General features: G+C 35.4%; 1 protein-coding gene across 4 annotated transcripts in view; it reads left to right on the top strand.

The window, feature by feature from the left end:
• The window catches only part of MEMO1 (mediator of cell motility 1), a 125,892-nt gene that overhangs the window by 92,996 nt on the left and 12,310 nt on the right, over positions 1-20,586 (top strand). For 3 of the 4 annotated variants that reach the window (XM_058682971.1, XM_058682973.1, XM_058682970.1), the window contains one exon: positions 12,266-12,408. The exons of the other annotated variant lie outside the window; for it this stretch is intronic. In XM_058682971.1, the coding sequence (XP_058538954.1) occupies positions 12,266-12,408 (143 nt within the window). The remainder of the gene's footprint in view (positions 1-12,265; positions 12,409-20,586) is intronic. 4 annotated transcript variants of the gene reach the window in all.

Raw genomic sequence — 20,586 nt, 5'->3', positions numbered from 1 at the left:
ATTTACATACATATTTATTTGTGTGAATAAAACCTGCAAACGAGATAATATCTTAGGTACTTTATTTTGATCCTTTTTTCCATGTATTATCTTTACTATTGAAATTCATCCTGTTTCCGATTCTGTGTCTCCCTCTCTCTCTGCCCCTCCCCCGTTCATGCTATGTCTCTGTCCCAAAAATAAATAAAAAACGTTGAAAAAAAAAAATTAAAAAAAAAAAAAAAAAAGGGGCGCCTGGGTGGCGCAGTCGGTTGGGCGTCCGACTTCAGCCAGGTCACGATCTCGCGGTCCGTGAGTTCGAGCCCCGCGTCAGGCTCTGGGCTGATGGCTCAGAGCCTGGAGCCTGTTTCCGATTCTGTGTCTCCCTCTCTCTCTGCCCCTCCCCCGTTCATGCTCTGTCTCTCTCTGTCCCAAAAATAAATAAAAAACGTTGAAAAAAAATTAAAAAAAAAAAAAAAGAAATTCATAATAATTTTTATATTGCTAATAATTGTATTCAGACAGTTAATTTAGGATATGTAGAAATGATCCATTTTGAAAAAATTGAGTTAACTCTGAAAATTAACAGCACTGGATCTCAGCTCTTCTTTTTTTTCCATTTTATTTTACTTGTTCAGTTACATTTAATGTCTTTCCACCCCCCCCCCCCACATTCTTTCTGTGTCATACTCATGTACTGTTTGTTTGCAGTTTAAAATTTTAATTGATTTTTTTGGCAATTTATATACAGTAAAATGTACTCTTTAAGGCACAGAATTCTGTGAGTATTGACAAATGCAGAGTTGTATATATCCACCACAGTCCAGATATAAAACAATTCCTCTGCCTCAGTTGCACAATTTTTTGTTCAGAGAAATGTGCAGAGTAAATAGAATGCTTTAGTAACTTTGAAAGTGTTCCATTGAGAAATATGGCACTCTAAAACCATTCATGTTCATTATAAAAATAGTCATCATTATTATCTTAGCCATTTACTACTTTTTGTTACTGCCAATATTTTGGAACATAGACAACTTGAAAGTACAGTACAATGTACTTAAATCTGTCCCATCTTCTGCTTTAGGTTCTAGTCAATCTTATAAATTCAGTGTGGTTAGGATTTGATAACTCTTGAAGTGCTTAGACTATTATAAAAAAAACCCAGCAACTTGATTTTGTGTAGTTTACCCAGATATTTAAGCTGAAGTCTTGTAATTCTTATGTTTGTCCATATTGATTATATGTTTGAGTTTCTCGAGTGAGAACACTATCCGATGGCTTGGTTTGGTATTAAACACTATTAACTGAACAATTTTCTCTGTTCTTAATGTCTTGCATTAGTGTACATTTGTTACAGTTGATGAAGAAATATTGATACATTATTAATACCTAAGTCCATAGCTTAATTAGGGTTCCCTTTTGGTGTTACATAGTTTATTGGTTTTACCAAATACCTAATGTCATGTTATCTACCATTATAGTACCATACAGAATCATTTCATTGTCCTAAAAATCCCCTGTACTCTGCCTGTTCATCTTCTCCCCCTGCAATCCCCCCAACCATACCCTGGTAACCATTTACCTTTTTACTGTATCCATAGTATGTAGTCATATTGTTTTTGGAATGTCATATAATGGAACCATACTATATGCAGCCCAAGTTGGCTTCTTTGATTTAATAATATACTTTCGAGATTCCTCCATGTCTTTTTTTGGCTTGATAGCTTATTTCTTTTTATTGCTGAGAATATTGTGTTCTATGGATGTATCACAGTTTATCCATTCACCTCTTAAAGGATTACTGGTATACTTGGATTAATATCTCTCACATGTGTTACTGCTATCTACTTATTGCCCTTGTTTTTTATTTCTTTTTTGCTTTCTGTTAATGTTTCTGCCTTCTGTGGTTTTAAGTGAGCATTTTATGATTCCATTTTTTTCCCCTCTAAGCATACCAGTTATAGTACTTTTTTTTTAACCTTTGGTGGGTGCTCTAAAGTTTACAACATACATTTGCAGTGAATCCAAGTGCACTTTAAAACAACACTGTACTGTTTCATAGGTAGTACAAGTATCTTATAACAGTATTTCCTATTTGTCCTTCCTGTCCCTTGTAATACTGCAGTCATTTGTAAGCTATAATTACAGCATGTTGCTACTATTAAGTTTTGAAGGAATTGTTATCTCTTGGATCAATTAAGAATAAGAAAAATACGGGTGCCTGGGTGTCTCAGTTGGTTAAACATCAGACTCTTGGTTTCAGCTCAGGTCATGATCTCACAATGGTGAGATTGAGCCCTGTGTAGGGCTCTGCTCTGACAGTGTGGAGACTACTTAGGATTCTCTCTCTTCCTCTCTCTCTCTCTCTGCCCCTTCCCTGCTCATCTGTGCTTTCTGTCTGTCTGTCTGTCTGTCTCTCTCTCTCTCAAAAATAAGTAAATAAACTTAAAAAAAATAAGAAAAATAAACTGAAATAAACTAAAGATGTTGCTTTATTGCTTTCTTTATTGATGTAGATCTGAGTTTCTGACCTAGATCATTTTCCCTTTTTCTGAAGAACTTTTTAACAGTTGATACCTCTGATTGTATTCTTTAGTACTTGCTATTTTGGGTTGAAAGAAGGAATTCTTTATCACCACCTCAGGAATACATACACGAGGAACTCCTTTTATGATGTTTGTTTAAATCACAAATTAAGAATAATGTATTTTATATATGGGGAGTAATTTTGTAGGCTAGTAAACAAAGCTAATTTTGGCTCCCAAGTGGTGATTCTCCTCCCTTAAGTTTTTCTAGTTAATATGTATAAAAATTTGATTGGTTTTAAAATGGCTTAAGACATTTCTCCTGTCAAGATTTAAAACATTTGGTTATTTTAACATTTAATATGTTAACATTTCAAATGTTATAGAGCTACCTAGCTGTACTAATCTCTGTGGAAAGAATAATGGGAAATAGACAAATAAGCAAACATGGTATATTTTTCTCAGCATATAGCCTGGTAAGAAAGTTAAAAAATGTATATAAATAAATGTAATATAATTCAAAATGTATTAAGTGCAGTTGAGTTTGTGGGATCAGAAAAAGGGGATGTGGGAACAGAGAGATGAAGTTAGGAGAGCACACAGGTTGCTTCATGGCAGAGAGAGCATTTGAGTGGACTTTGAAGATGGCTGAAGTTTTCTCAGAATGGGGCAGAAGGTTTCTGTGGGAAAGGGACTTCTGTAAATACAAAGTACAGGAGTAGGAAAACCCAGGGCTTAAGAATAGAGAGCTACCTGCCTTGGCCTAATGTAGTTGCAGAAGGCTTGCCTAGTAACTGAGATATGTCTATAGATTTTTTTGTTTGGCCTGCAAATTTAGAAAACATTTTCTTATATATATGAATGTTTTTGGTTGGCTCTTAGTCCTGCCACTTCCTGTTATCTTATACCTTATCCACCTTTTAACATGTATATAATGCCAGCCTGAAGCTGGAGGCATTTGGGTAAGTGACCTGTAAAGACATACAGTAAGAGGGGCAAGATTAGCTAGTTGGAACAGTGGGTTGGGACCATATTATAGAGGTCATTGAATGTCATTTTAAGATATTTGTATTTTATCCCCTGATTGGTATAGAGTATAGAGCTAGTAAAAGTTGCTTAGCAAAGGAAGGACATGGTTGGAACTTGGAATCATAAGAATATTACTCCTTTTTTTTAAAAGTAAGCTCCATGTCCAGTGTGGGACTTGAACTCTTGACCCTGAGATCCAGAGTCGCATGCTGTACCAACTGAGCCAGCCAGGAACCCCGAATACTACTCCTTGATGGTGTGATGGTGAAGGATGGATTAGAGTTGGAAAAGATTGAAAGAAATAGTTTAGTAAAGAAGTCATGGGACTTTGAACTAAGGCAGTGGTGGATGGGGTAGCAAACTGAGCAGATAATAGGAGACATTTGAAGATTAGAATCATAGAACTTGGTAAATGCTTCTGTCTGGAGCAGTAATGTGATTTTAAGAGTGCAAAAGTGAAATGCCTAATTGTATATCATTATCAGAGATGGTAAAGTTAGAAATAGGTATCAGTTTAAGAGAATATAGGGAATAGAAATGTTGACTTGTTCCTAATAAAATACTGAAATTTCTCTATAATTTGGATTGCAAGCTTGGCCAATTTATGATAGGATTATTTTGCTTCAGATGGTTGAGTAGTACCTGAGATATTTTTGCCCATGTAAAAAACCTTTTTTCTTAGTATTCTTATTCAAATGGAAATTAAGAAAGGCCTATATAACCTTTGAAATTTATTTTGATAATCTGATTAGATTTACTTACCTGATGATACAGCAAAGATTTATAATGACTTAAATGTTACTTTTAGTTGTCATTGACAGCTAGCTTACTTCCTCCTTTTCCTTTCTCCTCCTCCTTCCTCGGTTCTTCGGTTCTGCTTGATGTTTTCTGGATCTTTTTAGTTTGTTCTTCCTTTGAGTGAGTCATAGTATTCTTTACAAAGTCTATATCTATGTCTCTGTGGTCTGAAGGTGAATTTGATCAGGAAGAAAAGATGAGAGAAATTATTTTTTTTAGAAGACTCCCTAAACTTCTGCAGTTATGGTTCCTTTATGCCACTTTGCCTTTAACGCAGTTTCAAGAGTTCCACCACCAGTCTCACATTTGAAGACTCACTAGAAGGACTCACAGTTTATTCATGGTTATGGTTTATTGAAAGAGGTATGATACACAACAGGACCAGCAGAAGGAAAAGACACATCAGGCAGAATCTGGAGGAATCCAGGTGTATGCTTCCATCATTCTCCTTCTCACAGGGTGGGCTAAATAGAACATGTTTCCTCCGTCAGTTTAACACATGTGCAGTGTTTCTGTCCAGAAAAGCCTGCTCTAAGATTCAAACTCCAGGATTTTGTTTGGGGACTGGTCATGTAGGGACCCCCTGCTTGCATAACTAGCTCCAGCTACTGAGATTCTCTGCTCTCAGAAGGAAAGTACGTGTTTGCCATTATCATTTTGTTTATAATCCAGGCAAGCTGGTACAGTGTCCCAAGTGGTAAAGCAGGCTTAATCACCATAGGGAACATTGTAAAAGCCAGGGGCCAGTCTTTACAAGCAGCCCCTTCTAAAAATTGGAGCAACAGACCTACTAGGTCTATTAACTCTCCTACAAAAGTCCCATTCCTCTTTTCCCAGTTCCAGCCTGCCATAAGTTTCTGACTCATTATTTTAAATGAAATTCTAACCCTCCTTATAGCTTAGGTTTGTATTAGATCTTAAAATTTTACTTTTCTTCCTGACTGTGGCCCCAGTCAAGGTCGTCAAATATTCCAATATAGATTTTTAGTGCTCTGTGCCATTAAGAATATTGGTGGTATAGTAATATTGTTTGTTTTTAAAGAGAGTGCTCCTCTCTTGGTTCTGGGATTTCAGTTTCTTTTAGTTTGTTACACATCTTGGATGTATTAATTTTCTGCAGCATGGTTTAAGATATAGGACAGAAAAAGAAGGGATAAAACTTAACTCTACATTACTTAAGTGCTCACAAGAGCCCTGTAAGGCAAGTATTACTAAGTCTGTTTTTACTGATGACAAAATTGAGGCTTAGGATAGTTTTAGGTAACCTACTGCAGGTAGCACAGCTTACAAGTGGCAAAGATGGGTTTTCTTTTTTCTTCTTTTAACAGATTTATTGAAAGATGTTTTACATCCTATAAAATTCACTCACTTAAGAGTACAACTCAATGATTTTCAGTAAATTTACAGAGTTGGGCAGTCATTCTCACAATCTAGTTTTAGAATGTTTGCACTACACAAAAAAGAAACCTTGTGTCCCTTTGAGGGCAGTTCTGGCTCCAACTCTCAACCTTATGCAGCCATTTATCTGCTTTGTCTCTATAGAATTTTGCATTTTCTTTTTTTTTTTTAATGTTTTATTTTTTTATTTTTTAAATTTATTTTTGAGACAGACCATGAGCAGGGGAGGGGCAGAGAGAGAAGGAGACACAGAATCTGAAGCAGCCTCCAGGCTCTGAGCTGTCAGCACAGAGCCCGACGCGGGGTTCGAACTCACAAACCGTGAGATCATGACCTGGGCTGAAGTCGGACGCTTAACTGACTGAGCCACCCAGGTGCCCCAGAATTTTGCATTTTCTAGAAATTTCATGTAAATGGAATCCTACAAGATGTCTTCCGTAGCTATCCTTTTACACTTCGCATACTGTTTTTGAGGTTCACCAATCTTTTAGCATGTATCGCTAGTTCATTCCTTTTTATTGCCAAATAATTATTATATTATATGAATCTGTGATATTTTCTTTATCCATTCACTAGTTGATGGACACTTAGATCAATCCCATTTTTGGCTATTAGGAATAATGTTATAAATAACATATCATACAAGTTTTTATGTGAACATATGTTTTCGTTTCTCTTGAATAAGTACTTAGGAATGATATAGCTGGGTCATATAAATCTATGTTTTAACTCTTTCAGAAACTGCCAAACTATTTTGCAGAGTAGCAGCACCATTTTATATGCCAGCAGGAGCATGAGGTCTCCAGTTTCTCCCCATACTGGCCAGTATCTGTTATTGTCAGAGTACAATAACATTTTTGATTACAACCATTCTAATAGATATATATAACCTGACTTGGTGTTAATTTGCATATTTCCAGTGACTCATGATATTGAGCAACTCTTCAGTGTGGTTATTAGTCATTTTTATGTCTTCTTTTGTGAAATGTCTGTTCATATATTTTGCTCTAGTTTTAATTTGATAATTTGCCTTCTTACTGAGTTGTGAGAGATTTTACATATTCTAGATACAGATTATTTCACTCTGTTGAAGAGCAAAAGGTTTTGATGAAATAATGTTATCACTTTTTTTCTCGTGTGGATTTTGCTTTTGGTATCATATTTAAGAAATCTTTGTCTAGGAGCACCTGGGTGGCTCAGTCAGTTGAGCATCTGACTTGATTTCAGCTCAGAGTATGATCCCAGTGTTCGGGAATTGAGTCCTGAGTTGGGCTTTGTTCTGAGCATGGAGGCTGCTTGGGATTCTCTCTCTCCCTCTCCCTCTCCCTCTCCCTCTCCCTCTCCCTCTCCCTCTCCCTCTCCCTCTCCCTCTCCCTCTCCCTCTCTCTCCTTCTTCCCCATTCCCCCATTCCCCCATTTGTTCTCTCTCCCTATCTAAAAAAAAAAAAAAAGAAATCTTTGTCTAATTCAGGGTCACAGAGATTTTTCTCTTCTTGAACAGGAATCAGCAAACTATAGCCTGCAGACCACATCTGGCCCACAACTTGTTATTGTAAATGTTTTATTGGAAGATAGCCATCCATACCCACTCATTTACATATGTGGCTGCTTTCTGTTTACAGTGACACTTTGGCAGCTACAGAGATTGTATGGCCCAGAAAATATAAAATATTTACTTTACGGCTCCTTTGAAAAGATTGTTGCTGACCCCTGTTCCAGAAGTGTTCTTAGTTTAGCTGTTAATAGTTATGTTTATTACCCAGTTTGAGTTAATTTTTGTATATAGTATGAGGTAAAGGTCTAATGTACTTTTTTTTCATATGGATATGCAGTGGTTCCAGTATTGTTTGTTGAAAACACTATCCTGTTAAGTAATGAGTCATTTTCCGTTTGCTGCTTTTAAGATTTTTTCCTTGTCTTTGGTTTTCCTCAGTTTCATTACAGTGTATCTAGATGGGGATCTCTTTGTGCTTATCATATTTTGGGTTGTTGAGTCTCTTGAAACTGTGAATCAATGTTTTTCATGAAATTTGGAAAGTTTTCAGCCATTATTTCTTTTAAGTCTTTTACTGTACTTTTTGGGACTCTCATTGTATGCATCTAGTGTGTTTGATGTTGTCTACAAGTCTCTAATGCTCTGGTCATTTCCCTTCAATCTTTTTTTTTTTTTTCTCTACAGGTTCAATTATTTGTTTTATCTTTAATTTCACTGATTTTTTTTTTAATTTTTTTTTCTTTTTTTCAACGTTTTTTATTTATTTTTGGGACAGAGAGAGACAGAGCACGAACGGGGGAGGGGCAGAGAGAGAGGGAGACACAGAATCGGAAACAGGCTCCAGGCTCCGAGCCATCGGCCCAGAGCCTGACGCGGGGCTCGAACTCACGGTCTGCGAGATCGTGACCTGGCTGAAGTCGGACGCTTAACCGACTGCGCCACCTAGGCGCCCCAAATTTCACTGATTTTTTATGTAATATTGAATCTGCTTTTCAGACCATCTAGTAAATTTTAATTTCATTTGTTGTACTTTTCAACTCTAAAATTTCCATTTGATTCTTTTATTTTTTATTTAAAATTTTTTAATGTTTATTTATTTTTAAGAGAGTGAGAGAGACAGAGCACGAGCAGGGGAGGGGCAGGGAGAGAGAGAGAGACACAGAATCTAAAGCAGGCTCTGGGCTCTGAGCTGTCAGCACAAAGCCAGATGCGGGGCTTGAACCCACAAACCAGGAGATCATGACCTGAGCCGAAGTTGGATGCTTAACTGCTTAACCTACTGAGCCACCCAGGTGCCCCCCCTCCTTTTTAATGTTTATTCTTGAGACAGAGAGAGAGGAGAGAGCGCGCGTGTGAGAGAGCGCATAAGTAGGGGAGGGGCAGAGAGAGAGAGAGAGAGGGAGACATAAAGTCGGAAGCAGGCTCCAAGCTGTCAGCACAGAGCCCAACGTAGGGCTTGAACCCACGAACCACAATCATGACTGGAGCTGAAGTCGGACACTTAACTGACTGAGCCACTCAGGCTCCCCTCATTTAATTCTTTTAAATAGCTTGCATTTCTTTGTTGATATTCATTAATTATTTAGTCATTGCCATATTTTAACTTTTTAAAGCATGGTTTCCTTGATGTTTTGAACGTATTTATAGGAATTGTTTTGAAGTCTTTGGTAAATCTGGTCTCACGTGGATACAGCTTCTATCTATTGGTTACTTTTTTCCCCCCTGATAATCTGTCACATTGTCCTGTTTCTGTGGCTCATAATTTTTTCTTACAACTGGACTTTTTATATCTTATAGCAGCTTGATTCCAGTTTTAATATAATTTTTTTGATGTTTATTTATGTTTGAGAGAGATAATGAGAGTGAGCACAAGCAGGGAAAGAGCAGAGAGAGGGAGACACAGAATCTGAAGCGGGCTCCAGGTTCTGAGCTTTCATCACAGAGCCCAATGTAGGGCTCTAACTCATGAACTGTGAGATCATGACCTGAGCTGAAATTGGACGCTTAACTGACTGAGCCACCCAGTCACCCCTTGATTCTGGTTTTATTAAAATTTTCTGCAGGTGGTAGTAGTGGTGGTAGTTGTTTCATTCATTCATTCATTCATTCATTCACTTTCCATTTGTTTGTTTGTTTAAGTAACTTGATTGGCTTTATCTACAGAATTTCTCTCTCCCAAAATGTGTGGCTATGGATTTATCTCCTCAACTTTTTAAAAATTCTTATGAACTTTGGCTTTCTAGAGTTCATCTCTGTGTCTGCATTGGTTAGTGCTTAGTAAATGATTGGTTGGAAGTTGTAATTGAACACCTTGAGCCAGTAAGGCTTTTGTCCTCTGCTGGAGGATTGTGTATATTTTGGGGAGTATGTTCAAAATTTGGGCCATTTTCTAGCTTGCCTCCTTTACTTTCTATTGGGTCTTCTCTGGTCTCCCTGTGTATACATGCAGATTTCCAGGCAGCCTAGGATGTGGGAGATGTTGGTTTTTCTCAGGTCTCTAATTTGCCTTGGATATGCTCTTAACCTCCTAATTAGCTGGCATTCTGGGGGGAGCTAGGGACCTTAGGGGTCTCCCCTGTACATTTGTGCTTGCTGCCTTCTAGTCACATGGGGTTTTGTGGAGGACATCAATCCTTTCCTCAGAATAAATAAATTTATCTGGTCCCTGCGTGGCTCTCTCCTTTCCAGAATCTCCATGTTAAATTTCTAGGTTTGTGGGTTGCCTCAAGTGGTTCCATAACCTCAGGCTACAAGAGCTGTGGGCTTTTCTGTTTCGTGCTGAGTGTGAGTATTCTGCTCTGTCCTCCAAGTCAAAGTCAGCCCCTTTTAGCAGTGAAGCTGCTGATTTTCATAGGCAGCCTCTGCCATGTTGGTGGATTGGGGCAGGGGGATGGAGGCAGCTCCTGGTAAGATGCCAGACTTCCACTGTTCTTCCCAAGATGTTCACTTATTTTACGCTGATAAACTCTTCTCGTTGTGTTTTTTGCCTTGTTGAATTTCTAGAGCCACAAAATGGTTATTTTTGACAGTTTTATCATTGTTTTCTGAGGGCAAGATTTTGTACTCCTTCACTGGGAAAAACCAACTTGACAACTTGTATTCTAGAGCCTAGGAATATTATATTTCAAAGCCAAATACTCATTTTTCTAATTCATGCTTTGTGAGAAGATAGAACAAGTAATTTTTTAAAGAGAAATGACGAAGAAGTAGATAGATGGATCTTGATTCAAAGCTTAGATTTCTGAGTAGTTTGAGCCTTTTACCTTCGTATAGACTTGCAAGATGAGACCGAGGTTAATTGAATGGTTTGGTGGCTGTATGGAATAGTAGACATGTATTATTTCTTCAGAGTGAGCCAACTACTGTTGATAAACTACTTTTCCTATAGCGTTGCTCACTTCATAATAGTTTCAGAAAATAGATATTGTAATTATGATCATTTGACAGATAAGGTAAAATGCATTTTTAGGTTAGTGATTTACCCACCCTCTCAACTTTTATTATATGATGGAGATGGTACTTGAACCTATTTCTTCTGACTTCTTGTTTTTTAATACTCTTATATAATTGCATCCCTACCATGTCATAATTACTTACACTCTTTGATGATCTTAGTTTTTTTTAAATTTATGTAGGTAGTACTTGAAGTTAGAACAATTCATAACAGTCTTCTTGAATTTTTACTAGAGCTCAAATTCTTTTCTTTCAAGTGATAATCACTCTTAGCTTACTGAAGGGCCCCTATTCCTTCCTGCAGTTGTAAAGCAAACTGGTGAAAGAGTCAGAGAAAGAGATATTCCATGGCAGCTTCCTCTGCCAGCTTCCTCTTTTTTTCTTACTCCATAGATGCAGATTCTGCCCAAGAAGCCCCTGCATTGCAGAGGGACTGGAGATCTGTATGATCTGTTTATTTCGCAATTGACAAGGGTAAGGGGGCCTTTATGGGGGAGGTGCTTGGGTGCCCTGAATTTAGCTTTATGAAGCTGGGCTAACACTTATTTTGGGAATAAACTAAAATTTCGTATTTTTAAAAACCCTTTTATGAATTGTTTGTCCTACATCAGTTAAGTGTCAGATTATCATATTAAAAAGCATTTATTATAATGGTGATTTTTTTTTTTTTTTAAAGTCCTGTTCAGAACAAGTCAGACAAACATGATTCACGCTTCTAAAATTCCAATCTGGGATCATTTAGAATGTAAATAATATTGAATATATGTAAGTAAAATTTCACAACAATGAAAATTTTAAAAGGTTTGGGGTAAACGTCTGTTTCTATAGCCCATCATAGTTATTCTTTATTAATCTGCTCTGTTCCTTTTCCATAAATCTGTCAATCTGTAGAGTGAAAAAGGGACTTGTGGATATGTCATAAACATTGTGGGTGGTTGTGGTGTCTTTTTCTTGCTGCTAGAAATTAATACCTACTTCCTTGAATTCTGTGTCCACCCTAGAGACCAGTGAATTTTGAGTTGTATCGTCAGACTGTCCTGTATGTGTTTATTAGTTAGTATAGGTATAAGGTGCACTTGGTGTATCTTACGGAAGCCAAGGGTTAAGTTCTGTAGGTCTCACTTGGCAAGGTCATAGAAGTGCCAGAAGTCGTGGTATTTGTAACAGGATAGGATTAAAATATTGAGGAAGAGTTTAATGCTCTTTTAAAATTGTGGAAGGATTGGGCAGATGATTGTAGCTTTGCTTGGTAGTTGAAAAGACTTGACTTGGTGATGGTCTGATGGGCTTATTTTTATTTTTGAGGATATTATTATACCTAGTAGTAAAATAGCTTTGTTTACCTAAAGAGTATTGTTTATTTCTGTAATTTAAATAGATATTTTTAGTATTGTGTCTCTCTCTTATTTTTAAATGGTCTTCTTTAAACATTTTATTTGCAGATTAAAAAATTCAATAATATGTATATTATCCTTACCACAATTAATAATGTTCCACTTTTAGTGCCAACACACTGGAAAACTATTTTTATTCTTATACTTCTTAAATGACTTTTTTTTTTTTTTTTTCTTCTTCTGTTTTCTTTAAGCCATAAGGATGAGTTTACCATTATTCCTGTACTGGTTGGAGCTCTGAGTGAGTCAAAAGAACAGGAATTCGGAAAACTCTTCAGTAAATATCTAGCGGATCCTAGTAATCTCTTTGTGGTTTCTTCTGATTTCTGCCATTGGGGTAAGTTCTAGATGTTAACATATCATGGTAGATATTATATACTTGTGCTTAATGGTATCTTTTCACTGTAAGCTCTGATTTTCTGTTCCTTATCACTTTCCTTGGAGAGTTTTACTTTTAGCCACATACTTCAAAGTGAATAAAAAAGTCTTTTGGTCATTTAAAAAGGATCAGATTATGATAGTGGGTCATGGATACATTTCCAAAGGCGACTGGTATAATTGGATTCACACTGTGAGGGCATCCTTGCTTAGCTACTTACGAAAGTGGGAGTAAAGATCTTTTAACCCTATTTCCAGGTAGAGTTGTGTGGTAGATTCTCTGAAGTTAGTTTTTTGGTAGATAAAACAAATGTTCTTCTTTAGAAGATAGGAGAGCGCTTTGTGCTATGCCAGTCCTTTACCACATTTCTTTTTTTGTAATTAGTGTATTTTTTCTTTCTATTTTTCTTTTGGTGCTTAATTTCTGCTATTAGCTTAGAGCTACCCTACAAAGATTGTAACAGGTTGGCTATTAGCACTGTGGTCTTCATTGGTAATGGTTTATAAGGGTAAGGATTCTGAAGTGATTTTTGTTATTATTGTGAATAAAAAGAGTAAGGAAACTTAACAGTGAATAGATCATAAAGAAAGTGAGACATTTGTGGATGCTTCTTTTAGTAAATTTTGATTTTTGATTTCTTTGGATACAATTTGCTCTCCTTTATCCATTGCTGTTCTGGATTATTTCTGAATCCTGTTCCTTTTAGGACATCTCTCATTGGCTTAAGAATGCCAATATCTATTCATCCTTCAGTTATTTCTTTGATTATAGAGAAAACAGAAGGCACAAGACTATAAATTTTAAGATATAGTACTAGAATGGCCAGAAAAACATCCTCAATGAGATATAGGGAGGCCTGGCTTTTATATGTCTTAAGCATTGATTCCTAGAGTTGACAATATTTATCTGGCCTGGTTAGGCTGATATTTTCTCTTACCTTGCTCTGTGAGTGGTTTTGAGATTTCATTTTAAGAGAACCATCCTCCCTAATGGTATAGATAAGTATTGGGGTTTAAGTCACTAATTTCTTGTCTGGGGCTGATTGTCCTCTGAGGGGGCATTTGGAAATGTCTGGAGACATTTTTGGTCATCACAATGGGGTGGAGGTGGGAAGCGGGGATGCTTTAGGCATCTGCTGAGTAGAGTCCAGAGAAGCTGCTTCATAAACATCCTATAGTACACAGGACAGCCTTCCACATCAAAGAATTATCCTGCCCAAAATGTCAGTAGAGCTGAGGTGGTGAAGCCCAGGTTTAAGGTATGCAGGTAGCTGTACTACCTTGCCAAACTCCCTAAGAGGTTCTCAGGGGTGTTTAGTAATCAGTTCTATTGGCTAGTTTGCTACCTTTGGCAGAAGTTTTGTTTTTTTTGTTTTTTTTTTTTTTTTTATGGATTATAAGTATATTACTTAGATCTGAGGGCTAGGTATTTGCTTAAAAAGAGTTCTTTTCTTAGAAATTCTGAAGTTTAGTCATAGTTGATCTTAAAAACTAAGGTATATCATTATTGAAAAAAGGGCTCTTTTTCTTAGTATTCTGAATTTACATTGGTAGTAAAGCATGTCCATATGTTTTAGAAATTAAAAATTCTTAAAATAATTTTTTTTTTATTATTTATATTTTGAGAGACAGAGCTTGAGGAGGGAAGGGGCAGAGAGAGAGAGAGAGAGAGAGAGAGAGACAGAGAGAGTCACAGACTCCAAAGCAGGCTCCAGGCTCTGAGCTGTCAGCACAGAACCTGATGTGGGGCTCGAACCCATGAACTGTGAGATCATGACCTGAACTGAAGTTGGACGCTTAACCTACTGAGCCACCCAGGTGCCCCAGAAATTAAAAATTCTTAAAGCATGTGACCCGTCCCTCTTCACTTTTAAGACCTCTATGAATCACTTTACTTTTAAGATTTAAGTAGTTAGTTCCCCTGATACTGTTCTTCAGAATTGAAGTTCTCCCTCTAGGTTGGTACCATGTGCACGCACAGCATAAATCCACACAAAAATCAGTATAATGCTATAATAGTGCTCTTCTCTGTAAAATCATCCTTTTCACCTCAATAATGAATTCTAAAGCAAACAAGCCCTAGTTCACTACTATATTTAAGTACAATATTGAGAGAGAGAGAGATGAATTTTGTTTTATACCCTACCTAGGTTTTTAGAAAATTATTTAGGCCGTTTGATCTGTGTTCTAGAAAATTTTGGTATTTAAATTATAAGATTTCCTGGTGATAATTACAAAAAAGAACTCCAAGTTTCCAAAGATTGGTAGATGTTATGAGAATTATCCAGAAACTAAAACATATTTATATTTACATTTGGTGGTTAAGTAATAGAACTTTTCCAAGTGTTTGTTTTTCTAGTATGACTATCACTAATAATACCCATTAAGTGCTTACTTTGTACTTATGAAAAAAGCACTGTACTAATTCTTATTGGGAAAGTTGATGAAGGTCTGGTGATAAGTGGAAGGTATTGCATGAATACTATTTCAAAATTGGTGTTTTCCTCTATAATTGTAATAGTAACTGTCATTTTTATAAAGTAAGATTTATTTTCTATTTTATGTGCCTAATTGAAATAATATGAATCATGGGCTAGTTATGGGTTAAAATGTCTCAGAAATTTTCATGTTTCTTAAATTCATGCTCTGGTGGTGTTGGTCATCTTTTCTGTATTAATGGATGCTATACTCCCACTTCAAAAAACTAGCTTTTTCTTGTGAAGATATTTCTTAATGGTTTCTTCTTCTGTCTTTTTTTCTTTTTTTGTAAAGATACTATATAGATTGTTTTAACTATATCATATTAATGGTAACACTGAATTGTAAATCATTTCATAGGAAGGATTCACTTCCTCAAATATTCAGAGATTTTCAAAGTATCATTGAGTTAAGCTGTCAACACACTGTATATTTCTAAATAGCTGATTTTTGAAAAAAAATTGATTATGGTACAGTTGACAAATAACTCAGATATATACAGTGGAATTTTGTTTTTGTTGAATAGTGGATTAGAGTCCTGGCAGAGACAACAAATTTCATTTCTAGTCATTGTTTATATTATGTCCAGCTTCTGTTAAAAATAAAGCAGGGAATTTGGTGACAGAGACAGTGGGAAACCTGTATGTAATTGGCAGGGTTTTGCCTGGTTGATTTTATTTGTTAGCCAGTGTCCATTACAAGAATGACTTTTTTTTTTTTTTCAATTGTACTTTGTTTTAAAGATGTTCCATCTCTCAGATCCCATTTAAATTTTACGTGGACTTGAAAATGGCATTAGAGAGAGAAAAAGCAGAAAGACTAAAATATTCTCAAGTTTTCTTTTTGGGTGGGAAAAACTAAGGGAGAGTGGAAACCTGGATTACATTATGCCCCTTCTTTCTGTCCCTTCATTTGAATCCGCACCCTCCCCCCCACCCCCCCAAACCCTCAGCATTTCAATTCTCGCCTTTTATTTTATCGTAAGTCTAATCCACATGGAAATTCATTAGTCAGCCCAATAGAGTGATGTTTCCTAGTAACACTTTTCATAATCCTACCTCATTTCACCCTTCTTGCTGCTACCAGGGATTGTGGCATAAGTGAAGGACATTTGCTGCTAGTAATTGATTTTTACTCTGGTTGGGTAATGTGACCCCTATACTTTTTCTGATCAAGTTTCTTGTCCTATAAGATGGCTCCATATAAGAGAATTTTGACTGGCCCTATTTTAGTTTTTCTAATTGGTAGAATTTTCATTCTGTTTTCCTAACTTTCAGTTTTGCTCTTCTCTCTCTCTCTCTCTCTCTCTCTCTCTCTCTCCACGTGCACACACACACACACACACACACAATGTTTGAACTTTTCTGATCGCTCTGAAATTCATATTTTCAAATTTAGATTATTGATAGCTTTCATTAACATTTTTAACTTCTAAGATGTTTCTAAGTGAAACTGAATCTAACAGAAATTGAAATTTTAAAGTTGATTCATTCTTCTATGTAATTTTTCTTTTATGGTGGTTTTAAGTGCAAATCAACTTCAGTAAATTTACTTGGTAAATGTTAATGATAAATTATTAAAATATGAATAAAGTTTACTACAGTCACTTCAGCAATTTTGGATTTTTACATATAAACTTTTATTTGTCTAAGTTTACATAATTTCTCTTTTATAAGTATGTGTCATCTATTAAAAGTGGCATTCCCTTAAATATTTATGATTTTATATCTTAGTTCAGATTTCTACTTTAATATATATTAACGAGTGATTATTCATGCATGCTCTTTTTCCTTTCTGTTGTCAGTCTCTTAGGAGTATACTAGGGTATTACTATTTTCTAAATATTGAAATTGGTTTGAGTATAAGTTAGCTAATTTCAGAAATACATCTTATCGAAGCTTTCATATTCGTCTTCTCAAATTTCATACATACTAATTTGACATATTTAAGTTTTTGATTTTTTGCAAGTATGAGAGAAGACTTTTTTTTTTACATTATAACTAAGACTTCAGAATGTAAGGACTATAGTTTTTTATGATTTCAATTATGAATGTCCCCAGTTTAGGCCCTTAGTATAGAATGAATGGCCTCATAGTCTATCTCACAAGTTGTTGTGAGGTTAACTCAAATAATTGAAAATATTTTAATATATAAACATAAAGTGACTAAGTGAATGTATAATAGTACAGTTTTTACTGGACATATGTCTGAAAGTCTGTCTTGTTGACTAATCTTTTGGGAGGTTTATTGATCAACTTTCCAAGCTCATTGTTTATTTCTACAATCCAGTGTATAGCTTAATGTTGAGGTATTTGATATTTTTTTACTTTTTGTTTTGAGGTACTTAAAAAGTAGTGTTGGTTCTTGTACCATTCATTGTTATGTTTGTCCTCATTAGTTGATTGTTGTGTGTTAAACAGACATCCCTGGAGCTTACTCTCCACACTCTGTGAATCCACTCATTAATCACCAGTCACCTTTGGAGATGGGAAAATTACTTACCTGTATTTCTTTTTCTCAGAAAGCGTGCTCTGGAATGGATTCACAAATGAGCTACCCTCCTTCCCTCAAAGAGTAAGGTTTCTGCTTTACAGGATTTTTTTTTCTTGGGTTATTTTTCCTCTCATCTTTTGAATTTGAAAAGAACTGAGGGAAGGCACCTGAAGAAACTACTGACATACTCACTAGGGGAGTTCCAAAGCTTGTGCTGCCCCTAGGGGCAGTGTCAATGGCTCTTAAAGCTAGAAAGCTCATACTTGGAGTTGAAACAGGGGCTCAAAGAATCCATTTTCCCAGTGTACCTTCTGAAAGGATAAGTTTCAGGTAAGTAATTTTCTCTTACTATGTGATATGCTTTATTCATACTTATAAAAATATGCAAGTCCAGTTCTCCAGGTACATAGGCAACTGTATTTACTCAGTTTAGATGCATAAGCTTTACTGAATGTTAGAAGTATTATAAAACAAATGTCTGATCATGAGTTATATGAAATCATAATATATTTTAAATCAATAAATATTTGATTAAAGGTGCATTTGATAAACAGTGTATTGTGCTAGTGTTGTCATGTCTCTTATTTCTCACTAAATAAAATCTGGATAAACTTTTTAATAATTAGATACAAAAGTGTTTTTTTGTTTTTTTTTTTGCATTCAAATTCCAAGAGGTGTGTAGCTAAAGTGTGTGCATGCATGAGCACATGCACACCAACCCACACCTATATACACATGTAGGCTAGGATGATGTAAACTATTTACTTCAGATTAGATGTTTTCTGTATGTGTAGTGACCAGAATGAATTACTCAAGTAATTTTTAAATGCTCGTACAATTTTTAAAAATTATTGTAAAGACAGTTTGAGCTGTTTAAGTAAGGTATTTTTTCAGTGTAGTAGCTATATGTAGTGTGGATTTAGCTACTTAGTCAATATATTGTTTAGAGCTCATAAGTATTTCTACTCAATTCTTCAGCTACAAAATGCAAGGTAGCTACCTAAAGAGTAGCAAGAAGTAGATAGCAAAATGTTAAACATTTGCTCATCAACCTTCTGTGTATTTTGTCCTTCTTTTTAAATCACATGCTGATTTAATATTTTAAAACATTTGAAACATTTTCTGTATTTTTCTCTTCAGAAGTAGCTTTTAAGTGAATGTTACATTGAAAACTGTCCATACGAACAAGGCAGCATTTTCAAATATAGTTACCCTTTTCACTTATGATTAAGGCAGGTTTGACCAACTTCATTCATTTGAAATGGCAGCTCCGAACTTGGAAATACGCAGACAAGACTTTTCAGTAGCAAATGGTTATCACAAAGTCCATGCATTTTACTCTGCACCTGAAGAGTAGCAGTTTTCAGATTAGATAATTGTGTCCCAGTCACAGGGTTTATTGACAGCTAAAACTAATAGCTATTTCCTGAAGCAAGAAAAAGAATACATTAGTATAACCTGAAGCAGTTCAAGTTCGAAGAATATTCACTGTGATTGCTTCCAAGGATATTACTCTTACTATAGTTGACAGTGAGTCAGAATTTTCTTATCTAAGATTATTCATTTAATTGTTCATTCATTTCACAAATGATTTGGCATAACTCTATCCAAAAAACTTTGAAATAGAAGTAGAAATTTCGTACTAATGAATTGAATCAATGAGTTATTGGGACAGGCTTTAGATTTGTCTTTGAGCCTTCCAATAGCCACCTGGAAAATAGGAAAAATAAGGTTATAGAGTTCTCATTATTAGGTAGGAGTAAGTACGTACATTCTGTAAAGAAAAACAAAACTAAGCCTAACTCTAAATTTTGAAAGAAATGTATGATGAGTTATTTAACATAGGGGCATTGAGTGATGAATTGTCACTATGTAAGAATTTTTTCAGTGCAAGGACTGTAATGGATCTCATAGTTATGGCAACATTTAGTAATCTTCAGTGTTTACAAAAAAAGTTGTTGTATCCAGAAAGCAGATAATCGTCTTAGAATCCTATTGCTGATTCTAGGATATCATGAATTATAAGATGCAATACTGATTTAATAGAAGCTCTTGAGGGAAAGTAAGAACTGCTACATTGAGTAATTGTACATAGTAATGTATGTGAAAAGCTAAAATGTGAAAGTTAAGGAAATACAGTATATTATAGAAAGATGACCATCAAATATGACCAACATCAACATGTAAAGGAAGTGTTGAGAACTATGATGTGTGGTGTTTTTTTTTCCAAAAAAGAACATCAAAGAAGTTTTTTTATTTTCCGTTGCTCGTCATTTCTAGTAAGATTAAACAGAAAACTTAGAAATCATAATTATCCAGCTGGAGAAACCCATCTTCTCGGGTGTGAAGATAATAATTGTATATGTGAACTTTGGTGTAAAAACGAAGCTACAAGACACATAGTGTGTGCATACATGACTGGTATACTCTAATACTTTTTAAGTGCATTGATGGATCTTTAAAAATGACTAAATACAAAAGTAATGAGTTCCTACATAGGCATCACAGAAATAAATACAAGTGTAGATGTATCTGAAATACAACATAATCAGTGGAATAAGATAACCACAATTAGTTATGAATATATTTAACTTTTGGTTTTTATGTAACTATAGTAGGAAGCAAAATGTATTACCTGAGCCTTTTGTTTTCTGTCTTCTTTTCAAGCTTCTTCCATTTTACCCTCTCTTGGAGAAGAGCTAAACGTTGAATGTTCTGTGCTTGTACTCTTACTGAGATTTTGTCAGAGTAGGACTATTTATTATATTTATTCTTTTGTGCCTCCTATTTTAAGGCACCTGTATTGCTTTTTCAAGTAGAGAGTTTTGCAAAAATGAGATAAATTTTTTTATTGAGGTCATAAAAATCACATAAGCCATGTGTTTCTCTGACCTGCAATTTTTTTTTTTTCTGTAATAGAGATCAAATCTTTGTACTTATCCAGCAAAAGCTAAGCTTCCATTGATTTGTTACATTGAGATAGTTTTCCTAAACCAAATTTCCTTGAATCGTATTCTTTGGGTTTACCTTCCGTTACAGACTGATACAATATGTTTAACATTGCTTCTAACTTTTAAGCTGTTTTGTTTCCTTAGTCTTTTGTATTGCTCGTCACTTTAAGGTTCTACAGTTTGAAATAGTTTTTAACATCATAAAACACTGTTGA

Source organism: Neofelis nebulosa, chromosome 9 (genome assembly GCF_028018385.1).
Source record: "Neofelis nebulosa isolate mNeoNeb1 chromosome 9, mNeoNeb1.pri, whole genome shotgun sequence".
NCBI lineage: Eukaryota > Metazoa > Chordata > Mammalia > Carnivora > Felidae > Neofelis > Neofelis nebulosa.
This window is presented reverse-complemented; position numbering and strand designations above follow the sequence as displayed.